We start from the raw sequence: 23,348 nt of genomic DNA on the forward strand, positions 1-23,348 counted from the left end.
GGCTGTCGGGTTTGGTGTTCATCAGAAGAGTTCAAGAGACACCCTGGAAACACAGTCTGCTCCCCACCTCTGCCAGGGCCTGACTCACCCACAGACATTCAAGATGACTCCATGGGGAACCCAAACACAGACCTCCAGGAAAAGGGGGCTCAGGCACAAACGCCACAAGGGTCACATCTCCAGCCATTCTTTCAAAATGAAGTATCTGTCTTATTAATAACATTTAGGCCACTGGCTTTAAAAGAAAAAAAGACTAGCATCTGTAAACAATGTAAAATATAAGTCCTGAAACTCTGAGATATGTGTGACACATAGGGCATTAAAAATTAAAGAGTTCACAGATAAATACTATCAATACACCAACAAAAAAAATGACACAGCAGTTTACAAAGAAAACAAGAGGTCTATACACATTTAGAGACACTGCTCAAGTTCACTAGTCATCAAAGAAATAAATACAAATAGAAACTAAATAGCCTTTTTTTTGACTTCTAGATTAGCAAACATTAGAAAGAAGAATACCCAGCTAGAAAGGGCAATCTAACATATTCTTGTAGAAGCACATATGGAACTTTTTTAACCCACAATTTAGAAGCATCAATCAGAAAGCACAGAGCCACAGGTCCCCACCAAACCAGTAATTCTACTGCTAGAGATAGATCCAAAAGAAATGAACAGTAACAACCCAAATGACACTTTGATCAGTTTAGGTGATAAAAAACAAAAAAAGTAACATCACAGACTGGAGGTAAATGTAAAGGTCCAGCACCAACAATCACGAGATAGGGAAAACAAACAAATTCATATACATGGTGAGTAAACACAACAATAATTTTTAGCAATGTCCACAATACAATCTTCAGTTCAGTTCAGTTGCTCAGTCATGTCCGACTCTTTGCGACCCATGTATCGCAGCACGCCAGGCCTCCCTGTCCATCACCATCTGCCGGAGTTCACTCAGACTCACATCCATCGAGTCAGTGATGCCATCCAGCCATCTCATCCTCTGTCGTTCCCTTCTCCTCCTGCCCCCAATCCCTCCCAGCATCAGAGTCTTTTCCAATGAGTCAACTCTTCGCATGAGGTGGCCAAAGTACTGGAGTACTGAGGGAAACACATGTTCTGAAGCAAAATTAACAGATATGCTTATACAATACATATTATACGCACGTGGAAGAAAAGTTTTTAAAATTATGTTTATTTCCGTAATAAACTGTAATCTTTTTGCTTACTTGTGTTTTCTTATTTTCCTTCAATGACAATGTATTACTTACAATTTTTTAAGATACACACTTGAAGAATTCGACATCATGAAGGGATGAGAAAAGATATCCCAGAAGACCAAGACCTTGCCAGCTGTCATAGTCCTGCTGTGTAGCAGCAGCAGGCAGCTTGGTCCTGAAATCTGCAGAGAGGGACCTGCAGGTCAACCCATGCAGGAATCAACAATCCCAATGAACAACAGCAATCAACTGTCACAGATAGATAAATACATGATGTCTCTCTACCAGTCCTTAGGAGGGCTTCCTTAGGACAGGCACCAACATCTTCTAAAAAGACGTAAAATCATCTTAACAATGAAGTCCTCTGAGCATACCAGCACCAAGCCAGATCTCACTTATCCAGAAGTCTGCCATGCGACAACCAACTTACTAAACAGACGCCAATAGACACAGTGGACCTGGTGTTTATTAAACTTCAAAGCACAGTCACAGAGTTTTTATGCTCCTCAGACATGGCAGGTAAGTGCAGCCCCGTTTCGCAGAAGGGAAAACTGAATCCTGGAGGCAAGGAACTTGCCCAGATCACACGGCAGACGATTAGCGAATCCGGGAGCATGAGCCCAATCGTCTGAATCTAAAGTGTCCAGCAGAGCTTCTGTTCCCCATGCTGTCTCTCAGACAGCAAACCCAGATGCCTGAAATTGAGATTAGCAAGTAGGCATGAAACAGCTCTAGTTTTCTTAACTCCCTTAGCCCCAAAATCATGCTTTCTAACTTTTTGCTTAGGTTTCAGCAGAACAATTAACACACATCTGGATACAGTTAATTTGTGTTTTGCTTGGAAATTCAAATGAGACTGGGATTTTAGTTAAATGTTTTAAATGATTAAACAGACGCCATTCACTATTTACCAATACTACTCAAGTACCAAAGTATTTATTTTTAAATAGTCCCATTCAAAAAAATTAAATAAAGCAGTGAAGTTACTCTCCATTTTGTAAACCCTCTGAGGGTGTTTCTGATCTTAGTGTATCAGCATTACTTTAGTGGCTCAATTTGAACCTGTTTCTAAGAGAACAATCCATCTCTGGACAACACTCAAAGTGCATCAAGAAAATTTTACTGAGATACTGCTTTTACCTGTTCTATATATTTAAAAAAATCCACATTAATATGGCTTAAGGACAGTGGGATTAAAAAGAAACATGAAATTATACTTTTATACATGTCAGGGTTAACTAAAAGTATGAAATCAAACCCAGCAATTGTAAAATCTATTTTATTAGATGTGCTGAAGAAACTATAAATAAAAGACAAATAATTTTCTAAAACCCGGTACTCTCTCAAGTCAAACTCTCAAAAAGTCATCAGGTAGAAATCTGCTTTTTCTAATCATGTCTAGGCTCATAAATTCTCACACTGGGGAAGGGAAAATAATTACCAAGGGTTTTTCTGTCCCTGACTCTAAACTCATGTGGTACAGGTAATTCCTCATTTTATAGACAAGGAAACTGAGGCTCAGCTAATTTAAAGGCAGTAAGGGTAGCCGAGATTCAAACCTAGGTCTGGTGGCTCTCCCTTGTGGCTCAGCTGGTAAAGAATCCACCTGCAATGCAGGAGACCTGGGTTAGATCCCTGGATTGGGAAGATTCTCTGGAGAAGGGAAAGGCTACCCACTCCAGTATTCTGGCCTGGAGAGTTCCATGAACTGCATAGTCTATGGGGCTGCAAAGAGTCAGACACGACTGAGCAACTTTCACTGGTGGCTCTAGCCCATCCACTTTTCAGAAGGTGAAACTTCCCACTCATTGTTTCAAGCCAACCATCCCAGGTGGCCACTGGGCAGCAGGCTCTGGGACACACAGATGCACAGGACATGCACAGCTCTGCGCTTCCTCCCTGCTTTCCCCCAGAACCTCACTGAGGCCCTCGGAGTCCTGTAGCGCTCCCAAACTGCTCCAGGAGGCACCACCTCATCAAGACAAGGTGAATGATGCCCCAGCGGCGACAGGACAGCGGCCCTGCTGCTCTGGCTGCCTCCCCAACACAAAGCGGAGGATGACAGAATGTGTCTTCCTCACAGGTTGGCTGAGATCTGAACGAGATGGCACATCTAAGACAGGACGCCTGGCACACAGTAAAAAGCTCAGTAAAGGCAAGCTATTACAGATGCTCTAGGACAAGCTTCCTGCTCTCTAGGGTCTTTTAGACAATCATACTCAACAAGTCTCAGGGTTGGCAGCTTTAATAGCAATGAAGGTCCTTAAAATTTCTTTCCATGAAGTTCTGAGAGGAGCAGGAAATGGATTTCTACTGCTTTCCCCCCAAATCTATTTAACCAGATCTTTTCAGGAAGAAAGCTGCTCCTTTTGCTAAGAAGCAGTCCATTTTAAGCACCCAAGGACCTGTTTGCCACTGTGGACTGCCAGGGTGTAAGATGTATGCAGCGATAAAAGAGCAAGGCAGAGAACATTCTCATCCATCAGTGTCAGCTCTCCCTGACAGAGCGCTTACTCACACCTGCTCATCGTTACTCAACTGGCCACTCATCCTGGAAAAAGTTGGTGCTTTCACAGACCCATGGACTGGGATCATTTTTCACTCTGCTCTGGTCTACAAGGCCTGGTCTCCTGGCGTTGGTGCCTGCTCTGCAGGCCAACACCGACAACGTGTGAAGAGCTGACTTGTGAAAATGAAACAATGATGGTGCTGGGGGAGCACATTCAGCCACTAGAGAGCAGTGGAACTCCTCTCAGCGCCTGGGAAAACTCAGACACTGACTTGAAATGGTTTAATTGTATGCATGCATTTCATTATAAGTCTTGGCCAAAAGCTTCTGGAGAGGCAGGCCAAGCAATCAGACAATCTTGCATGGGTTGCGGAAATCCAGAATCGTCCTTTGTCAGCATAAACAGTTTAATTTGATGTTTTCACTCCTGAGTAAGCACTGAGTATTACATTTAAACCCCTTGTGAGGGGAAAGAATGCTTCCTTTTCATCAGCAAATGTACCTCAATGTCAGAGTCTATCTTTTATCCCCAATGAATAAAAAATATATATATTGCATTTAATATGCTAGGAAATAGATTTTAAAGCACCCAACATTTTCACTCAGAAAGTAATTTCTTAAGAAATGTAGTTCCTTTTCTAAATGTAATGTAGTAAAAAAGGAGTTAAATTTTATTCTAAGTAAATAATTTTAAACACCACTTAAAGGGAACAGGGATTTTTCTTATAACTGCAACTGCCAATGTCTCATTGACCTGACAGACTGTAAACACTTATTCTTAAGGAAAGACTAACATTTGGGGACTTCAGGCCTAAAGAGTGAAGGCTGTGCTTTATTAATGTATTCCAATGAACTACCACAATGCATTAAGGCCAGAAAACTCAAACAGAGGAGTCAACTAACCCTATGTTGAAAGGATAAGATGGAGGATGAAAAGTGCCTTAAAATTATACTGCCTTTCCTAATCAGGCTCCCACCCTCGTCAGGCCCCGCCAGAATCAAGCTGCCCCTCAGCAACCGCCGACCGCAGGGCGTACACTTCCCTCTCCCGCTACGGGAGCTTGAGGCAGTCGGAGCTGACAGGCTTTCAAAGGCACCTTTACGCCGGTCCACATTTCAAAACAGCTTCCCAAATTGCAAGTTAATCCCTTTGCAGGCTTTTCCCAAGTTTCCCTGTCCCTCAGAACCCTCAAGGACAAAGGACCACAGAGTTTAATAATTTATAAAACCACACTTAGTCTTAAATGTAAGTAAAGGTTTATCTTGTCCACAGAGCCTTGGGTGAATAATAAATCCTATATACAGAGGAAAATGTGCAAAAGCACTGTTGCATATTTTTTCACTTTATTCACCTATATTATATCCATTTTATAGATGAAAAACAAAAAATTAAGATCACAGAGGTAAAGGAACCTAACCAAAACCACACAGCTAGTAATGGTAGATCTGGCTGCCAGCAAATCCTTAGCTATATGACCTCCACATGAAAGGTCTTCTGATATATAAAATGACTTCCCTCTTGGTCTGTCCAATAAAGAAGTAAAGATGACCAAGCACTAGGTTACATTAGCAAGAATGAGAAAGTACATTTTGTAGCAGGGCCCATTTTGAAACAAGAGCAGGTAAAGATGAACGAATTAATAATGAACCTCACTCTCTCTGAAACAGGGTTTAAAGCAAAGGACTCAAAACTGTGCGTACTGCATTTAACTTCTGAGATATACTCCTGGCAAGGGCTTTATTTTTGGCTGTAAACTAAGGACTAAATTCAAACTACAAAAGATTTAGTGGTAAAACATCAAGGGTAGAAAAAACAAGAGGAAGAACACCCTAATATTAACTCAATACCTCACTACTTAACCTACAAAAAGAAACATTTAATATTTTTTACACAGAATCAAGAACAAAGTCCACACTAATTAGAACAGATGAAGAGCCAGCAAAGACTGGCTCTGTTACACTCCCTGAAAGAACATGATGAACTGTAGAAGTAAATATTTTCTCATTTCCTAACATAACGGCACCATCTATTGGCTTAGTACCACCTTTGCAACAACCAGGAAATCAAGATGCGTAATCCAACTTTCATGGGCTTTTGGTTCTCAGTTACTTAATTCCTGGCATCCCACAGTGGTATAAACTTTAAGACATAAAATCCATGCATCACACATTTTTAAATCCTCTGAAATTCATCTTATTTAATCAAAGCAAGAAAAACTGCCAGGAAAATCTTAGTACACAGAACCGCACACAGAGAATGTGTTAGCACAAAAATTATCAAAATACCATGCACCAAACATCAATGATGTTCCACACACAAAGATTTTTACATGTGGTATCTTGCTTAATCCTCACACATTTCCCATGGAACAGACCTTAGAACCTCCATTTTCCTGAAGGAGAAATCAATGCTCAAATAGCTAACCAACATTGCACTTGGATCTGAACCCAGTCTGACTACAAAGACCAGCTCTTTTCACAACCCCACCCTACCTTGAAAAATTAAAAATGATGCCGCAACACATGTGCAGGGGAAAGCATGCAGTGCTTTACAGAGCGTGTTCACATGGGTGATACTGCAGCCTCCCAATGATCCAGTGATATCAAGTAAAAAAAAGTCAGTCAGCTTCTTTTTAGAAATGAGGGGTTTGAGGTTCAGCAAGGTTAGATGAGTAGCTCTGGTCAAGTATTTGCCCTCTGAGAAGGCCACTGAACTAAATACAGTGCTAAATCAGAGTTCACATCTGATTTCAGAGTTGAAAATTAATGTGGAAGAAATGTTTGCCATCTTGTAGTGCACTGGTCTAATATACATAGCACAGGAAAATTTTTTCAAATCAAGTCATGTGGAGGTAATAAAATGCCTGCACGAAGGTTGTACTTTAGAGTAAAAATATGGAGGAAAACGGCAGGTCTGAATTCCCTACTGATGTTCCTAAGTTCCAACTTAATTCTAAGACTCTTCTTTGCCCACAAGGTGAGACATCTGGTATGTTTACTCTGTCCCGAATCTTTTTAATTGCTAGGGGGCTCTGTAAACTGGGACGTAAGAGGTACATTCCAGTAATTAGGAAACTGTATAGCCAGTTCATCTGGAGAGAGAATTTTACCTGGACGGCCCTGGCAGTGACCCAAAGCCTTCCCTAATGGTGCATATCAATGTTTATTCCTTAAGTTAGTATTCCTAAATTGTCCAAGGGCCTCATTTCCAGGAATGTCGTGCTTTAAATTTCATTCATATTAATTCTCTATGTGAATAAGTGGGAAAAATAAAAATTTTATATACGCTGCCAATGCAGCTACAAGGAGCACTGCCAAACTAATAGCAAAAGATGGTCCCCAAGCTTCTCCTGACACTACTTCAGTTTGTTTAATAAAGAAAAGCTGGCAAGTTAAAAGAATAAGCTAATTAATCTGAGAATTAAAAGAACCCACATTTTGTCTATTAAAAAAAAAAGAACACCAAAACCCTTTTCCCTTTCTTAATAAAGTAAAAAAAATCTTGCCCAGCTTTCCACAATTCCACTAATCGATCACCTGCAGTCTCCTGCAAATTATGTTCGTAAAGAGGAAAATAATTAAATGAAACCTAAGGGGTGCATTCTTCTTTTTTTGAGAATGGATCAAATCACATTTGGCCTGAACCACTTGCCACACACCACCCAGTAACAACCAAGCCAAGGGGGAAAAGCCACAGAGACCCAGGGTTCTCAAGCCAGACCACGCACCTCCAGGCTGCGTGACCTCAGCACACCTCTCTGAGCCTCAATATCCTCATTCATAAGACAGGGATGATGGCAACCACCTCGGAGCAGTGCAAAGATCCTCTCAGTAAAAGGGCTCTCACAGTTGCCAGCACTGCAAGCGGGCAAGCTACCGGAGGAACACAGCTATCATTACAGTCGGCATCCTCTTCACAAGATAGGTTTAGGATAGAAGCTGTCTGAGGGCCACACCATGAGGCGTTTGATGTCTTCTCCTCTTAAGCAAACCCTCAGGAAGGCGAGCCCTCAGCGAGGAGGTTCCTGGACCCGATGCTCAAGGAGCTGTGCCAGAAGGTTGAGAGACGTGCAAGACAAGACAGGTGTCTTCTGTTCCATGCAAATTAAGAGTAGCCTTCAGGCGCCTGGCTAGTCACCAATATAGGCCCATGGGTAGACAAAGTTTAGACACCCCTGTCTTATGGGTAATTTGTAGCTTCCAGCTCTTACTGTCAAATAACTCAGGAAAAAAAAAAAGATCCATTACAAAGCTATCTTTTTATTTTTCATAATAAAAAACTTGGTAATTTCACTAAAACATGAGAATTTACATGAAATACTCATTTTCTCACTTACAGCACGCTTTAGGAAAGCCTTAGTCGCACAGGGAATGTTAACGCTCAGTGGGCCCATTTCATTTAGGAGGGCCTTCTATTTCATCTGTAGCCGGAGGTTTGCTTTGTAGCTCACCCAACGTAAGTCACATGAATTAAGACAAAAACCACTACATTTTGGCATTTCTGGGGTTCTCTCTCAATATCAAACTCCTCATCCCCTCAAAAAAAAAAAAGAGAAGAAAGGAAAACAACAAACACCGCCATGGGAAGCCAGAACAACTTCTTCAGGAAGAAAGGCAGCCCAGCACAGCTCCCACCACAGGGAAAGAGGCGTCAAGCCCTGCTCAAAAGTGAACAATGGCTGAAAGAAACGAAGAGAATGACAAAGACAAAACCAGGACAGCACAAAAACTGTTATTTTATTTCACATTCTCTGATAAAAGGCTGCCCTTCACAATGGACTTGGATTAGAGAGAAACAAAATATAAAATTCATGTTGTCTTCGGGTGGTAGAATTGTGTATAATTTTGAAAAGTTTCCTTTGATACTATAAAGCTGTTTCAGTAAATACTGTTTTTAATATGCACGATAGAAAATCTTCACAAAGAGCAGTCAAAAATATGCCAAACAAATAAATGCCCCTGGGAATTTGTGTAAATATTTTTAGTACTCAGAAGCAAGGCTTAATAGCTTAATGAAGTAACATCTGTAAGATGATAAAATCAAAGCAGCTGTGGTAAGCTCAGGCTTGCCTGGGCTGAAGGACAAGGGTTCAAATCTCAGCTTTGCTGCTCCCAGGCAGGGTGGTAACGGGCAGGTCAGTAAATCTAAGTTTCAGGTTTCTCTCAGTAAGAAGGCAATGACAGCACCCCTTGCAGGTAATTATAACTAAAAATAATGTGACAGCACCAGCAGACACTGGCACAGGGACACCTCCAAATCAGCTTTAAATTTAACATAACACAAAGCTAAAAAAAAAGACCTATCATATATGCAATGCTTTGTACTGTTCTCTTAACGGCCCAACTGGGGCCACACAAACGGAACACAATCTAAACCAACTCTCCCCTAGGGGTTCTGTAACCTGTTCACAAACAATAAACAGCAGTTAAGGTTTCTAACACTAGGTTTCATACATACACAACCAAGTTAGAGAATCAGAAAATTAATTCAACATCTAACAGTCATTGAATCACACAGACTCTAGGAGTAAGACAGATTCTACTGACAGAGATCGCTGACTCTTGCAGGGGCAGGAAGGACAAGGGCTGGGACAGCAGAGGATGGACAAGGTTGAATCCTGGAATCAAGTCTCACCCAAGTTCCTGGAGAGGGACTTGTTAACAGCCTGAGGCAGTTGCGAGGGAACATTCCCGGCAGAAAAGGCATTTCTGAAAGGAGGCAGCACGGCAGCAGTGGGAAGTGAGGGCAGCTCACGGAGGGCGAGGGGCCTGCTGCCACAGACCCCTGAAGTACGAGCAGAGGAGAAAGAGGAAATGAAACGGGAAAAAGGGTCCAGAGCCGGACTGGAAGGGAGGTGACCCCAGTGGAGGAGCACTGAGGTTGAGAGCTGGGAAGGAACTGGCATTGGAGGAGGGCAGGAGATGGTCAGAGGCTGCAGTGGGGCCAAGTGGCTGGTTTCTGAGTGGTCTCCAGGACAACCGTGGTCACCCCTGGACCCATCCATACTCTCAACATTTCCAGCCAGATGTTACCTCTCTCTCGGCCTCCAGACTTCCCCATGCCAATCCTCCTTCCCACGGCTGCTAGCCTGCTCCAACGACAAATCTTATCCTATCATCTCCTGCTTGAAACAGTAGATGGGAACATCCAGGACACAGACAACTCAGCCTGTACGATGGGACTCTCCGGACTAGCTCTCCAGCCTTGCCTCTCCTTCACCCTCCTCAAAGCCCAGACATCCTCATCCCTCCCTGTCTTTGCTTCTGCTGTGCCCCCCGCATGGAGCACTCCCCTCACCCACTGCACTCAATTCACCCATCCAGCTAAACTCTGGCCTTTGACCATACTGGTCCCTTGTGCACCGCAGGACCTGAAAAGTCTTTCTCTGGCAGGTAGGGAGCAGGGTGGCAAATTCCTGGCTAATTCCTACTTACCATTCAGGTCTCAGTTTAAGAGCTACTTTTTCCCATTTTTCACCTACCAGACTGACAAGAATACCCAAAGTAGGAGAGCTTATAAGAGAAAGGCATTCTCACATTCTCCTGGTGGAATACAAATTAGTGAAATCGTTTTGGAAGGCAGTTTGGCAACAGCTCTCAAAAGGTAAGATGCACTGTATGGTCAGTCACCTGTCACTTTTAGGGGCTGCCCAGAAGCAGTACTTCCTGTGTCTGGGGAACCCCACCACTCTACGAACAGATGACTGAACTTTACCCACCATCAGCAATCTAGCACCCATCCTTTGCTGGAAGGAACTCTCTGACAGTGAGTGAGATGGCAGGAAGCCTCAGCTCTGGATGAGGCAGCTGGGGCAGCAGAGTGAGGAGTGAGCTGGGCCTGCACCAGCCAGGCCAGAGGGGCTGTCTGCAGATTCCACCCTTGCCTCCAATGGGGCCCATGCAGCAGCATGCTTTCCGATACTGTTCTCAGCCCCAAACCCAGGTCTTGCCCTCCCAGCTATTCTGTGAGTCATCTACTATCCTTAAAAAAAAAAAAAATTCCTCCTTTCCTAGATCATCCAGTGATTCTAATGCTTTCAACAGAGAATTCTGAGCAATATGCATGCCCACCCTAATCCAGAAACTCCACTACCAGGAATTTATCAGATGCATTTACACAAGCTCACCAACACATACACTCATCAACAGGACAAATGGTCACTTAAGTCCTGGTACAAACATACAGTACAATTCTAGGACAGTGTTACTATAGATTTGATATCGATCTATAGGCACTGATACAAAATTTTCTTCGACACAAGTTAATGGGAATGGAACAATATTTACAGCATAACTTCAGCAGTGTATTTGTAACAGGAATACACAGATAGATAACAGATAATAGGGATCTATAAAGGTGGACCATAAAATACCTCCTGAGAAAAAACACAGTAAACTCTTTAACACTGGTTACTATGAAATAGGGACTTATCTTTCACATATTTTCCCGCACTTGAATGTTTTGTCATGTTCATAAATTGCTTTTCATTTGAAAATGTTTTCCTGTCACTTGCCCAATAAGGATTAGGACTTTCCAAACTCCCATTATCCATATACTCCTTCCTGTTAGAAATTCTCCCTTATGTTTCTTTTCCTTCAGGGCACTTAGCACAGCGCATTCTTTCAGATTAATGTGTATTTATTAATGTGTATCAGATTGTCTAATTCCTATCTCACACACAAGACTATAAGCCCTGAGGATAAGTGCTGTCCTGACCACTACATTCCCACTACCTAGCACATGCATGCTCAGTGGCTCAATGATATCCAGCTCTCAGAGACCCCAAGGATTGTAGCCCGCCAGGCTCCTCTGCCCAGGAGATTTCCCAAGAAGAATACTGGAGTGGCTTGCCATTTCCCTCTCCAGGGGATCTTTCCGACCCAGGGAATGAACCCAAGTCTCCTGCATCTCCCGCAAGGGCAGACAGATTCTCAACCACTTCGCCACCTGGGAAACCCCCCAAGCACACAGTAGAGGCTAAATAAATTTCTAATAAATGAGTGAAAGTAACTCATCCTTCTTTTAAGATTCAGCTCAAGTGAAGTGAAGCTTTCCCTGAAATCTTCCAGTCTAGAAGTGACCATCTCTCCCTTGGGCCTCCACTGACCTTTGTACCTACTGCCCTTGTCTTTATACATCTGTCTCCCCCGTTACACTGAGAGTATGTTGAGGGCAAGATCCAGACAGTCACTGCTCTGTGAAGCCTGCTACAGTGCTATTACCCAGAAGGCACTCAAGAAATAGTTGATAAATAAATGAACAGATGGGAACAAGCAAACTAAACCTTAAAAGTCACATCTTACTTGTGTATCTAAAATCGGACGTTACTGGTATCTTGCTCTTCTTAATCTCCTATGAAAGCAAAGCCAGACTGTGGAGAGTAACGATTTCTAAGCTGGGCGTGGAGCCGTCACCATGGACGCACACTGGACTTGGAGGGAAGCAGGTCACTGCTGGCCAGGACGGAGCACAAAGCGGACTTGCAGGAACGGAATGAGCAGACACAAATCTGCTTTACTCACTTCCAACAACCTTTCCTAACTTTGGGATGATGCTCATAAGACAAATTACTACAGTTCAAAAGCAACAGAAACCAACTCAATTTTCCCATCGTAAAAATGAAAAGGCCTTGTATCAATGTTAAATTTTCTGATTTTGATGATGTCATCAAGGTGATGTAAGGGAACATTCTAAAGGATTTTGAGGTAGAGGGTTATAGTGTCCACAATTTACTCTCGAATGGGTACACACACACACACACACAAATAGCAAAAATGCACCAGAGAGCGAGCAAGAATGTGGTAAAATGTTAGGTGACAAAAATGAGTCGAGGGTATATATGACTATTCATTGTACATTCTTGTTACCTTCTTGCAAGTGTGAAAATTCTTTTAATTAAAAAAAGAAGAAATGAAACTACTTAATAGAAAAGACTATTGCACCTTTACTACCATTTAAAGGCACCAGATGGGGAGAAATAAAAACAGTATCTTGATGGAGATAACAAATAAAATGGAACAAAGAATTCAAAACATTTCTAAAATTAGTCTATCTTCATTTTAAAATAATTATTCCATATGGTATCTGGGGGCAAATCATTCTTCTCACAAACAGGGAACATCTGTTATATACAAACCTCATAAGAGGCTTGAGTATTAAACATAATGAAATAGCAAAGTCTCACACTAACAATTTTCAGACTGTTCAAGGCAGCAGTTATCCCTGGCTCTGCAGAGCCAAGATACCAAGGCAAAAAATGTGAAAGTTAAACAACATCTAGAAAAACGCTGGTTACACATGGCCTGTTCAAATTTCTGGATATATGCAAAAATTTCACTCAGAAATTGAGCATGAGAGTTAAATTCAAAAATCCCAACTCTTCTAATGTAATTTTATCACTTTTTTTTTCGGTTATTAAAAAAAAATATTCATCTAGCATTTAGAGCTAAAATACAAATGTACAAAGCTGACATAAAAAGTGTAGCTACTATTTACAGAACAGGCACTGGGTCAGATGGTTTACATACATCATTACTAATCATCATACCCTGCATGCATGGTGGGTATTACTGACACCATTTCAGAGTGAGGAAATCAAGGTTGAGAGAGGAACCTTAAATGTCCAGGATCCCTCAGCGACTAAACGGCAAACAGAGACTCTGTCACTTAAAAACTCTCTGCACGTACCAGGCCTGTTCCCCAAGGCAGGCCTCCAGTCTTCCTTCTGCCTGGGAGCCCCTTTCACTCAAACCTCACCTTCTTCACGAACCTACTGTAACCTTCCTGTTTAACAGTATTATCTGGCTTCCACCCCAACATTCTCAAGTCCCCTTACACTGCATTAATTTTCTTTTAACTTTCTGTTTTGAGATAATTGTCAATTCACAGGCAGATGTAAGAAATAATAAACCAAGTTTTCGTACACTGTTAACTCAGTTTCCCCCAAAGGTAGTATCTTGCATAACTGTGGTATAATATCACTTACATTATGTTTTTTTCTCCTAGTATTTATCACTTTCTAACATAAAGCTGTTGTTATTGTCTGTCCACTCCCATTAAAATATAAACTCCTTGTAGGCAAGACACTTACGTCTAAATTTTGTTCACTGCTATATCCCAAGCAGACAAAACAGGCCTAATCCCCAGAAGGAAATCAACAGATATTTGTAGAAGGAATCAAAGCACATTGTGCTGCCTCCTCTATCAGGAAATAAACCAGCTCTTTTAGAGACTACTTTGGTAAATAAGAGGATTCTGAAACATCAGGGAAACATTACACTCACCCATGGTGACATAAGGCAACTTATCAGTTGATCCATGAGGATAGATGCTGTAGAGGTGAGGTCCAGTAACATCTACTCCCCCCAAAACTAGGGCTGCACCAATGTAACCTTGATACCTGGTGATCAGAGCATGCATAAGAAAAAAAAAAAATGAGTCTACATTGCATCACTATAACTTATTCAAAAGTTGCACGAGAAGTCAGACAACAAAAAGTTTTTCTTTCACACTATTGCTTCATTAAATAGCTACTGTTCTGATGGGGAAAAAAATAAGGAATGGAGCAAACATATTTGAACATCTATCAGTCAAAAAAACTGTAAATTGTATGAAGCACCCATGTGCCTTACATCATCTCTGCCTCACAACTCCCTTCAAAAGAAGACACTATAGTTTTTATTGTAGAGAAGGAAAAACCAACCCAAAGTCATTAGAAAGTCTCAGAGCCAAGCGTGGCTTACTCCGAAGATCATGAATACCCCTCCCATCAGACCTCTCTGTGATTCGCAAATAAGGTCCCTTCCAAGTCAATGGTGAATTGTCGTTAAACTAAAACTGTTCAAATTATCAGCCTCACCACAGGAAAACCACTTTTGTCAAAATACCTTTCCCTTGAATAAATCCACAAAATTATGGCAGATAAGAGCTCATACTGAATAAAAGAAAAAAGTATTTCATTATGCAGGGAAGTGAACCATGAAATAACTCCATGACAGTTTATAAACCCATTGCTACTGTCCACGGTTTAAAACCATCTCTCTCAGGAACATGGGAGAGACATTTTCCACCTGACCCCATCTGTTTAATTCTGCACGTATTTGCTCCTTTGGACCCTCTACTTGGTTGGTTTTACACTTCTACAGATTTCTTTCCCTACATATGGATCAATTTTTTTTACCATTAGAACTGCTATACTGGATAAACATGCTGGCTTTAAAGTTCTCCAGTGTAAGCCTTTGGCTCTTTGGGAAGAAAAATGAAACTAAAACATGCTGAATTTGCCTGATGATACAATCATTAAAATTGATACAAAGAAATTAACACAAAAACCAAAGTCCTAATTTTAGACTGCCTGAGACAGTTACCCATCAGGAAGTGCTCTAGGTCAAGTCCAATACTTCCTGCATCCCTTGATTACCAATTCATTACTTCAAATCTTCCATTTATAAGTGAAAAAATAAAGAGCAGGGAAGGATTTTAGAAGCAGTCTCAGGAGGGAAGAGAGGCCCAGACAGGGGAAGAAATTGGTCCTAAGCCACATGAGCTGGCAGCAGGTTCAAGAGTAGATCTTGGAACTCTGGGGTGAGAAGCCAGAGAATCACCAGACCCACCACTCCCACCCTAGCCCAGTGCTTGATCCACTATATATATATATATATATATATATATATATATATATCTCCTGCCAAATAGACTGTTCAGTTAAAGTCAATAATAACCAGCTAGTTTCCTTCCAAGCTAAAACATAATCTGCTTGATGCCTTTAAAAGAGTCTAAGCTATTTTGGCAAGTCAATGAAATCCTTAAAAATTGATCCAGAAATTCTATTTCCAGGAATCTAATTCTAAAAATATAAAAGGATAAATATGCAGAAATGAATTCATAAGAATATTTACTGCAGTAACTGTTTATGATGCTAGAAAAGTGGAAACAGAATTACCTAAACTAATACACCTAGCTATACAGCAGAACACTACACAATCATTAAAAGATCAGGCCACAAGTTTCATACACAACTGATGGTAGGACAGCTAAGAACAATCTTTCTCGGCTACAATCCTGGCAATATGTATTAAAACGTTAAATGCTCCTATCTTTGACCCAGCAATTCCACTTCTAGGAATTTATTTTAGAATATAGCCTAAAGAATTAATAACACAAGCACCTAAAGATTCTACACTCCAAAGGATCCACAGAATACCATATAATTAAACATCTTAAAACAGGCAATATTGTTCCTCTTTAAAAATTGGTTAATAATATAGATTATTATGATCCAACAAAAATTAAGATGTTGCTCAATGGCTCTTAAATTTTAATGGGGCATAGACCCCTCTAAAAGAGTGATTAAAACTGTGGAATCTTCACCCATAACAAGTGCACACACATGTTTTTCACTCTTTCAGCAGTTACAGGTCTATAGAACTCCTCCACAGGCTCAAGGTTAAAATCCCTCGATGCTGAGCTAGCTCACCTACTGATGGGAACAATACCAGGATGCACTATTATGTGAACAAGGTCAGTTACAAAACAACACAACAGTATTCCACCCCCTGCAAACACATATATGAGGATGTACACATGCAGAGTATAAAAGTCTCAAAAAACAGATCTCAAAGCTTCATAGTACATGTGCTTCAGTGGCAGAATGTCAGTTGAAATCTACTTCCTTCCTGTCACATTTCTGTAGTGTCTGAATATTTTACAATGATCATACATTACTTTTATAGTAACTTATAAAAGAAGATTATTTTCTTTTTGAAATATTCCAACATGGAAACTACTCAAGATGCACTGGTAGGTGAAAAAATAGATATAGATAGAAAGCACAACTAGGATCCCATTCTTGTAGAACAAAACATGTATTATTAAACACAGGGAAAACCCTGAAGAATGCACATTAACCTGTTAGCATCAACTGCTTATGCGTGGTAGAAATTCAGATAATTTCTGTATTTTTTTTATCTATCTAAACATATATTCGCTTTATCACTGTGAACATGCACTTATGGAAAGGCAGGCAGAAGGAATGATCAAATTAATGGACAAACAAACAAAAAGGTTAGAAGTATTAATGTATATACAAAGCCAAAATGTGACTCTCCCTAAATGGCACAGTTTTAATTTGGGCTTTTCAGTATTTTCAAAATTTCCTACAATGAATATGCATATCTTTTGTTAAGGGGGGGAAATACAATAAAATAAGTTTTTAAAGCCTCTGCATATTCAAATAGTTTCCAGAATATAGACTAGTATATCAAACATCTCTGACAGACTCAATAAGAAGGTTCCATGTTCAGAAGGAACAAGTATGATTTACATCTTCTACATCTAGTCAAAGAAGAAAAATAAAAGTCCTGTTTAAGTAAAGAAAAAGATGCTCACTTGTTTATCAAACCCTCTTTTCTCACTGATTCACATACAAGAAAATGGATTATTTAGGAGGAAAAAAATAGCAATAAGAGTACACCCTGTACTCTATTTCAGCCTCTGAATGAGGATCTAACTGTGTAGCAGGCCCTGTACAAGGCACTGCATAAGCTCGGTTCTTTATTCATTTCCTCCCCCAAAAGTTAGAGAAACAGAACTATTATCCACATTTTATTGAGGTAGAAACTGAGGCTAAGAAGAGTGAAGTGAACAGGCTAATGTCACACAATGTAAACACTGTAGACAAGATTTGAAGCAACATTCTAAAGTCAAAATCTATGCTTTTTTCCCCCTTATACTAGTGACTCACTTTATGTAACTAACAAAAATGTCAAAAGACAGAACCATAATGATCCTGGCATAAATTTTGAGTTTTCTTCTCAAAACTTTGATAAAATTCAACTTTTACACAGTATGTTAACCAAAAGATAAAACACTGAAACAAGAGATTTTAGAATTTCTGAAACATTCTAAAGAGATCAACAGAAACATCTGCTAGATTTAGCTAAATGCTTTAAATGACACTGCAAGCAATCTTGAAATAGGCTATTTACTGCAATTTTACAAGCTTAAAAATTGTTTTAAATGTAATGCACCACACAAACCACGAGAGGGAGCTTTGCATTTAAAATCAAAATCACAAGTGTCCAGTTATCCTGGCAACAGATGTACTTTAACAAGTTCTCACACTGTCCTGGAAGAATCTGACAGGTGATAATTCTCTAGTATTAGGATGATGATTACATACATAAATAATGGAAATTGCTGACATAAAGACTCAGTACAGTCAGGGTAGGAACTGGATAAGTATGACTAGGCTTCCTGCCATATGACTCATAAACCCTGGTATCTTCCACTGTATAAAGGGGGAATTATTCCACTGGCCTTGCTGCACAGCTACATTAAACCTCATATCCACTTACTGAGGGGCCAGGACCATGAAGATGAAGACCTGCAAATTCACAGGAAGGCACAGGCAGACAGGAAACAGGGAAGTGAACCACAAGGACTGCCACACCAGAAAACTCGCTCTCACTTCTAAAGGCAACAACAGCCACTCAGTCCCAGATTACAGCCCGCTTTACATTTTTATCAAAAAATTTTCTAAAAAGCTGGAAATCCATTTTAAATTCAAAGCTCCCAATTTATAATTATTTGCCACTACTTTTTAAATACACTATGTGACCCAAATGAAATTTCTCTACAAGCTGAATATGGCCTGTGAGCTGCCAGCTTACACTCTTTGCCCTCTGTTCCTGCTCCCCTTTAACTCTCAAAGGCCTGGCTGCAGCTGCTACCAGTTTGGGCAGAGAAAAAGAAAAAGCCTTGTGTAGGTTGCTTCATGAATGATGAGGGCCAGAATAAAGACCTCTGATCAACTTTTCAAAAAATTTTAAAAAGGCATCAAGGTGTCCCTTCTATAAAGAAGGAAAGAGGAGAGAATTTGTTAAAGGTAAGGCAGTCACAAAATGAGAAACCAGTGTTACAACTCAGGACTAAATGCCTAGGCTATTTCCTAGGCATTATTATATACCACACTGCCTCTCTTCTCTTTATGAGAGCAAATGAAAAATGGACTTAAAATGTGAAAACTGTCTAGACCTATACAAACACAAAGTGATGGTGTGACTATTAAGGACTAATGAGAAACAAAACTCCTAAGAGGGACTCTCTATGGGAGTCAGTAGGGAGGGAAGGTAAGGGCAGGCAAATGACTACACCTCTTTAAAGCCTCAGTTCGTTCACTTATAATTAGAGATGTTAACAGCCCTATCACAGAGCTAAAAGGATAAAGTGAGATCATGCACAAAGCACTTAGCACACAACCTGGCACAAACAAATAAATGTTGGTTGATATTAACGTTATTATACCCACTCACAGCTAACTACAAATTGTCACTTCTCATTTCACTGTTACCTTACCCCTAAAAGAGGGAGAGGAAATAATCATTTGTGCATGTTCACAAGATGAACTTAAAGGTTCCTTCCAGCTCTAACTTTCTAAGAACAAAAGAGGTCTTTGTATCCAGCAATACCCTACACCTCAGGAAATTATTCCATTGGTCACACGTGATTCATTTATTGCAAAAAAAAAAAAAACCAGATCCCATAAATTCAAATACATTATCAAAAGCCTTATGAAATTACAGTGGTTTTTCAGTAACAACTGATTTCTCGATTAAATGTGTATTTCTGAATGCTTTTTCTCTAGCTTCCAGGGCTCCCTTGGCTGAAAATCTAAGACATGAGAAAAAGATGCTATAGAAATCCCCACCCTGAAACCTTACCTGAAAAGCATCTGCTTCAGCATCCGGTTGGCCGTCACAACTCTGGGAAGGCGGCCGGTGGAAAGGGAGTGGAGCTCCAAGTTGGAAGAAATAAGCTGGGTTGTCATGTCTGTGTCTGCAGCTGTCCCAGCACCACAACAACTAAAAAATACAATTAGAAGAAGTGCAGCTGAAATTTAATTACCAAAGGGCTCAATGAGAAGTGGAGCTTCTTGGAAAACATCCACAAAGGTGAGGGATATAGACAGATGTTTTTGAGTAAACATGCACTGTTACTACTCTAACCAATCTTAAATAAACATAAAGTTAAGAGTGCACATCTAATTACATGTAAATATATTTTCTGTGGAGCAACGGAACCTTTCAAATCATTAGTTTATATGTTCTTAACTTAACAGTGTGCGTTTTATGGATCCGAGAAAACACACAAGTTGTACAAAAGAGCAAGGAATGTTAAAAGTCTTGTATTTGCATCTACCAAGTGTCTACTACTAAGTACCAGTCGTTCCCAAGTGCTGAGGATAAAGAAAATATGACACAGTAATAGCACTTGATTTCAAAGTTGAGTGTAAGAGACAGATACTACAATACAGCAGCACAGGTAGAAAATGCTACAGGAAATTGGAGGAAAGAGCAATTCACTCTGATCTTTGAGGTTTCATTTAAGCTGGATTTGGAAGGAGAGAATAAAAACACTATACAAACAGAGAAGAAAGGGTATTTCTAAGCAGAGGGGCTCCAAAAGCAAGGGTAAAACAGCTTGGACATGAGAGGAACAGGGACATGAAGGAGATAGAGACAGTCCAGGCACAACTGGAACATAGGGTGAAAGCAGCTAAATTAGGATGAAAAGATAATCTTTTTGTGAAATCGTACATGACTTTAAATATCATACTAGAGTTTCAATTTTATCCTGAAAGCAGTGTGAAATGTGAAAAATCTCTTGAAAAAATTTTAAAGAGGAAAGGGAGATCTATGAGATCTGTGTTTTACAAAACCCAATATGGCAGAAAAGTGAACAATAGAGACAGAGAAAAGACCAAAAGCAGAGGGACCATTTAAATGACAACTGCAATAGTCCAGCTGAGAAAAAAGAATTCAAACCAAGGCCTCAGTAGAAGGATAGGAGGGAGTGGATTCAAAATGCACACAAAAGGCAGAACTGGGTCAAAACTGAACTAAAGCAAAAAGAGGACTAGAAGATAACTAGTTTATGTCCATGGAAATGCCATTTAAGGGAGACAGAAAGAAAATACAGACTGAACAACAGGTTTTATTAAGAAACAGTAAAGGCAATTTTACCCCTGGAATGTTTAAAAAGGAGTAATTCGAACTAATCAATACTTACTAAATGTTAGGAGATATGAAGTGTATTTTTGAACAGTTCTTGTCCGCAACAACCATCCCTTCAGTTGCCCTTGTATCTGCTCCAAGAACTATGCCATCCTGTTTTTTAAAAATATATGCTTTTAAACAATTTCACATATACAAACAGTCCTCTAGTTCAGGAAAAACAACACTGACCACACCCTGCTCCCTGAACCACTCCTCTACCCACTGAAATACTGTGCTATACTTCCAGCATTCAAGAAAAGGCTTATTAATAAGCATTACTGGTTGAACCCTCAGTAGACAGTAGGAACTATCATTCCTGTTTTTAAATGAGGCTCAGAAATTCAGTAAATTCCTTACAAATCACAGAGCCAATATGAGAAAAGTCTGGATTAAGATGCAGAAATCCTTCCGTTAAATTAACCAGGTCTGTCAATTTCTTTTTAAAAGAAGTCGCTCTTAACCTCTAACAACAATAACCAGTTATCTCTTTTGACCCTTACAACAATTTAGATCAGGAGTTATTATGGCCACCTGGACGGGAAAGCGTGGTTGTGAGAACAAAAGTGACCTGCACAAAGTTAGAAGCAACAAAAAAAAAGGCTAAACGGTTAAACAAATCCCCTTTTCTCCCATTACATCATTCTGTTTCCTCAATTAGTAACGTTAAGACAGAAAATTGGCTTCCTATCGAAAACTGCAAAGCGAGGTAAGAATATAAACTGTCGATAAGTGCACAAAAAACTGAGTCTCTCCTAAAAGACCTTTTCCTAATGTAGTACGCTGTAAGATGTGCCCTTCCTCACACAGCCCAGAGAAGTAAAAGAGACCAGGTGGCCTGGTTCCTGCTGCTCTCAGCCAGCTCCGGCTTACCTTATAGACCACACCTGCGATAGTCGTCCCAGTTTTCCGGGCCGTTGGAAGCTTGTACCCTTTCTTTGCAAAATCGGCTTCCAAGACGGCATTTCTGAGAGCAAATGAGAGAATAAAGCGTTGAAGGCCAGGACCAAATTGTGCCGCACCGGCAGGAAGAGTATCTAATAGGGAACTCAGGAAAAAGAAAAACGACTAGCATTTGCTTTCACGCCCATGTTGACTGGTTCCTCCCTCAAAGAGGACTGTCCCGTTTTTCTGCGAATAGAGCGTCTGACAGGACCCGCACCACGCCTAAGGAGACGGAGATGGAAGGTGTCCCGGTGCGCCGGGAAAGTGGACGAGCGGACCCGGTCTCAGGAGAAAGTCACGCTCAGGCCCAGATTCCCCTGAGTCACAGGGGCCGCGGGCCGCGGAACCCCTCTGTCCACCCTTGGTTCGGACTTCCTGGCCCAGACCGCAGCCCAACTGCGACCCCGACACCGCACTCCTACTCCCGCCCTGAACCCGGCCCCGGGCAAGGCCACACCTTCGGCAGTTATCGAAAGAGAAACCTCCAACTGGTGGTTCATACACTGACACAGCCGCCATCTTCCCGAAAAAGTACTTCCAGGCCGGGGGCGGGAGCCAACAAAATGAACAAATCACTTCCGGCGCCACCGGCGAGCTAGGGCTGAACGGGCGGAGCAAACTCCTTGCTTGGGCGATTGATCTTAGAGTTACAGGCTCCTAGAGGAGCCTGGCGATGTTTGGAGTAGAGCGCCTCAAGTGGAGGGGAGGAGAAACTGACGCCCAGAGTAGGCAGAAAGGACTTTTTATCCAAGGTGGACACGCCACAGACCCGGCATCCTGCGGTGTCTACTGCAAATTCGAATACATGGGGATTCAGAGACAAGCACACTCAATTCCCAGGCACAACTCCACCGCCTCCTTGCAACTCTGAATTTGTTTCCTCTGCTGTCAAGTGGGGAAAACAGCTGCCTAAAAAAGCTACAGTGAAATAAAAATGAAGCCTTAAAAAAAAAAATACTGCTTAACATCATTAGTCATTAGAAAGCACAGTGTGATACCATTGCACACCCACTAAGATGTCGATAATCAAAAAGACAGAAAATAACAAGTGTTGACAGGAATGAGGGAAAACTGGAACCCTCATATGTGCCTGGTGCAGCTGTCTAGAAAACAATTCGGCAGTTTCCCCCGCACACACACACAGAATTAAACATAGACCTAGCAATTGCCTCTTAGGTATATATCCAAGAGAACTGGAAACAGATGTTCACAAAAACTCGTACACAAATTTTTATAGCAGCATTGCTAATAATAGCCAAATAATGGAAACAATCCAAATGTCCATCAACTTGATGAATGGATAAGCAAAATGCGTTACATCAGTGCAACAGAATATTATTCATCCATCAAAAGGAATGAAGCATTGACACATGCTACAACAGAGATGAACGTAGAAACATGGTACTAAGTGAAAGCAGCCAGGCACAAAAAGCACAGGTAGTATGGTTCCATTGCTATGGCGCATCCTCACTAGACAAATGCGTACAGCCAGAAAGTAAAGCAGTGGTCACTGGGAGATGGGGCGGGGCTCCCCAGGTGGCTCAACAAGGATCCATCTGTTCAGGAGACACAGGAGACTCGGGTTTGGTCCCTGGGTGGGGGAGATCCCCTGGAGAAGG

At 41.0% G+C, this 23,348-nt stretch overlaps 1 protein-coding gene across 1 annotated transcript in view; it reads right to left on the reverse strand.

Annotated features, from left to right (window-relative positions):
• PSMB7 (proteasome subunit beta 7) overlaps positions 1 to 22,311 on the reverse strand; it is a 56,555-nt gene extending 34,244 nt beyond the window's left edge. Inside the window, exons 1-5 of the mRNA XM_005687126.3 lie at positions 22,187 to 22,311; positions 21,658 to 21,751; positions 20,801 to 20,898; positions 19,453 to 19,593; positions 14,017 to 14,132 (exon numbers count right to left, since the gene is read on the reverse strand). Of these exons, the coding sequence (XP_005687183.1) occupies positions 14,017 to 14,132; positions 19,453 to 19,593; positions 20,801 to 20,898; positions 21,658 to 21,751; positions 22,187 to 22,248 (511 nt within the window). The 5' untranslated portion in view covers positions 22,249 to 22,311. The remainder of the gene's footprint in view (positions 1 to 14,016; positions 14,133 to 19,452; positions 19,594 to 20,800; positions 20,899 to 21,657; positions 21,752 to 22,186) is intronic.

Source organism: Capra hircus, chromosome 11 (genome assembly GCF_001704415.2).
Source record: "Capra hircus breed San Clemente chromosome 11, ASM170441v1, whole genome shotgun sequence".
Lineage (NCBI taxonomy): Eukaryota > Metazoa > Chordata > Mammalia > Artiodactyla > Bovidae > Capra > Capra hircus.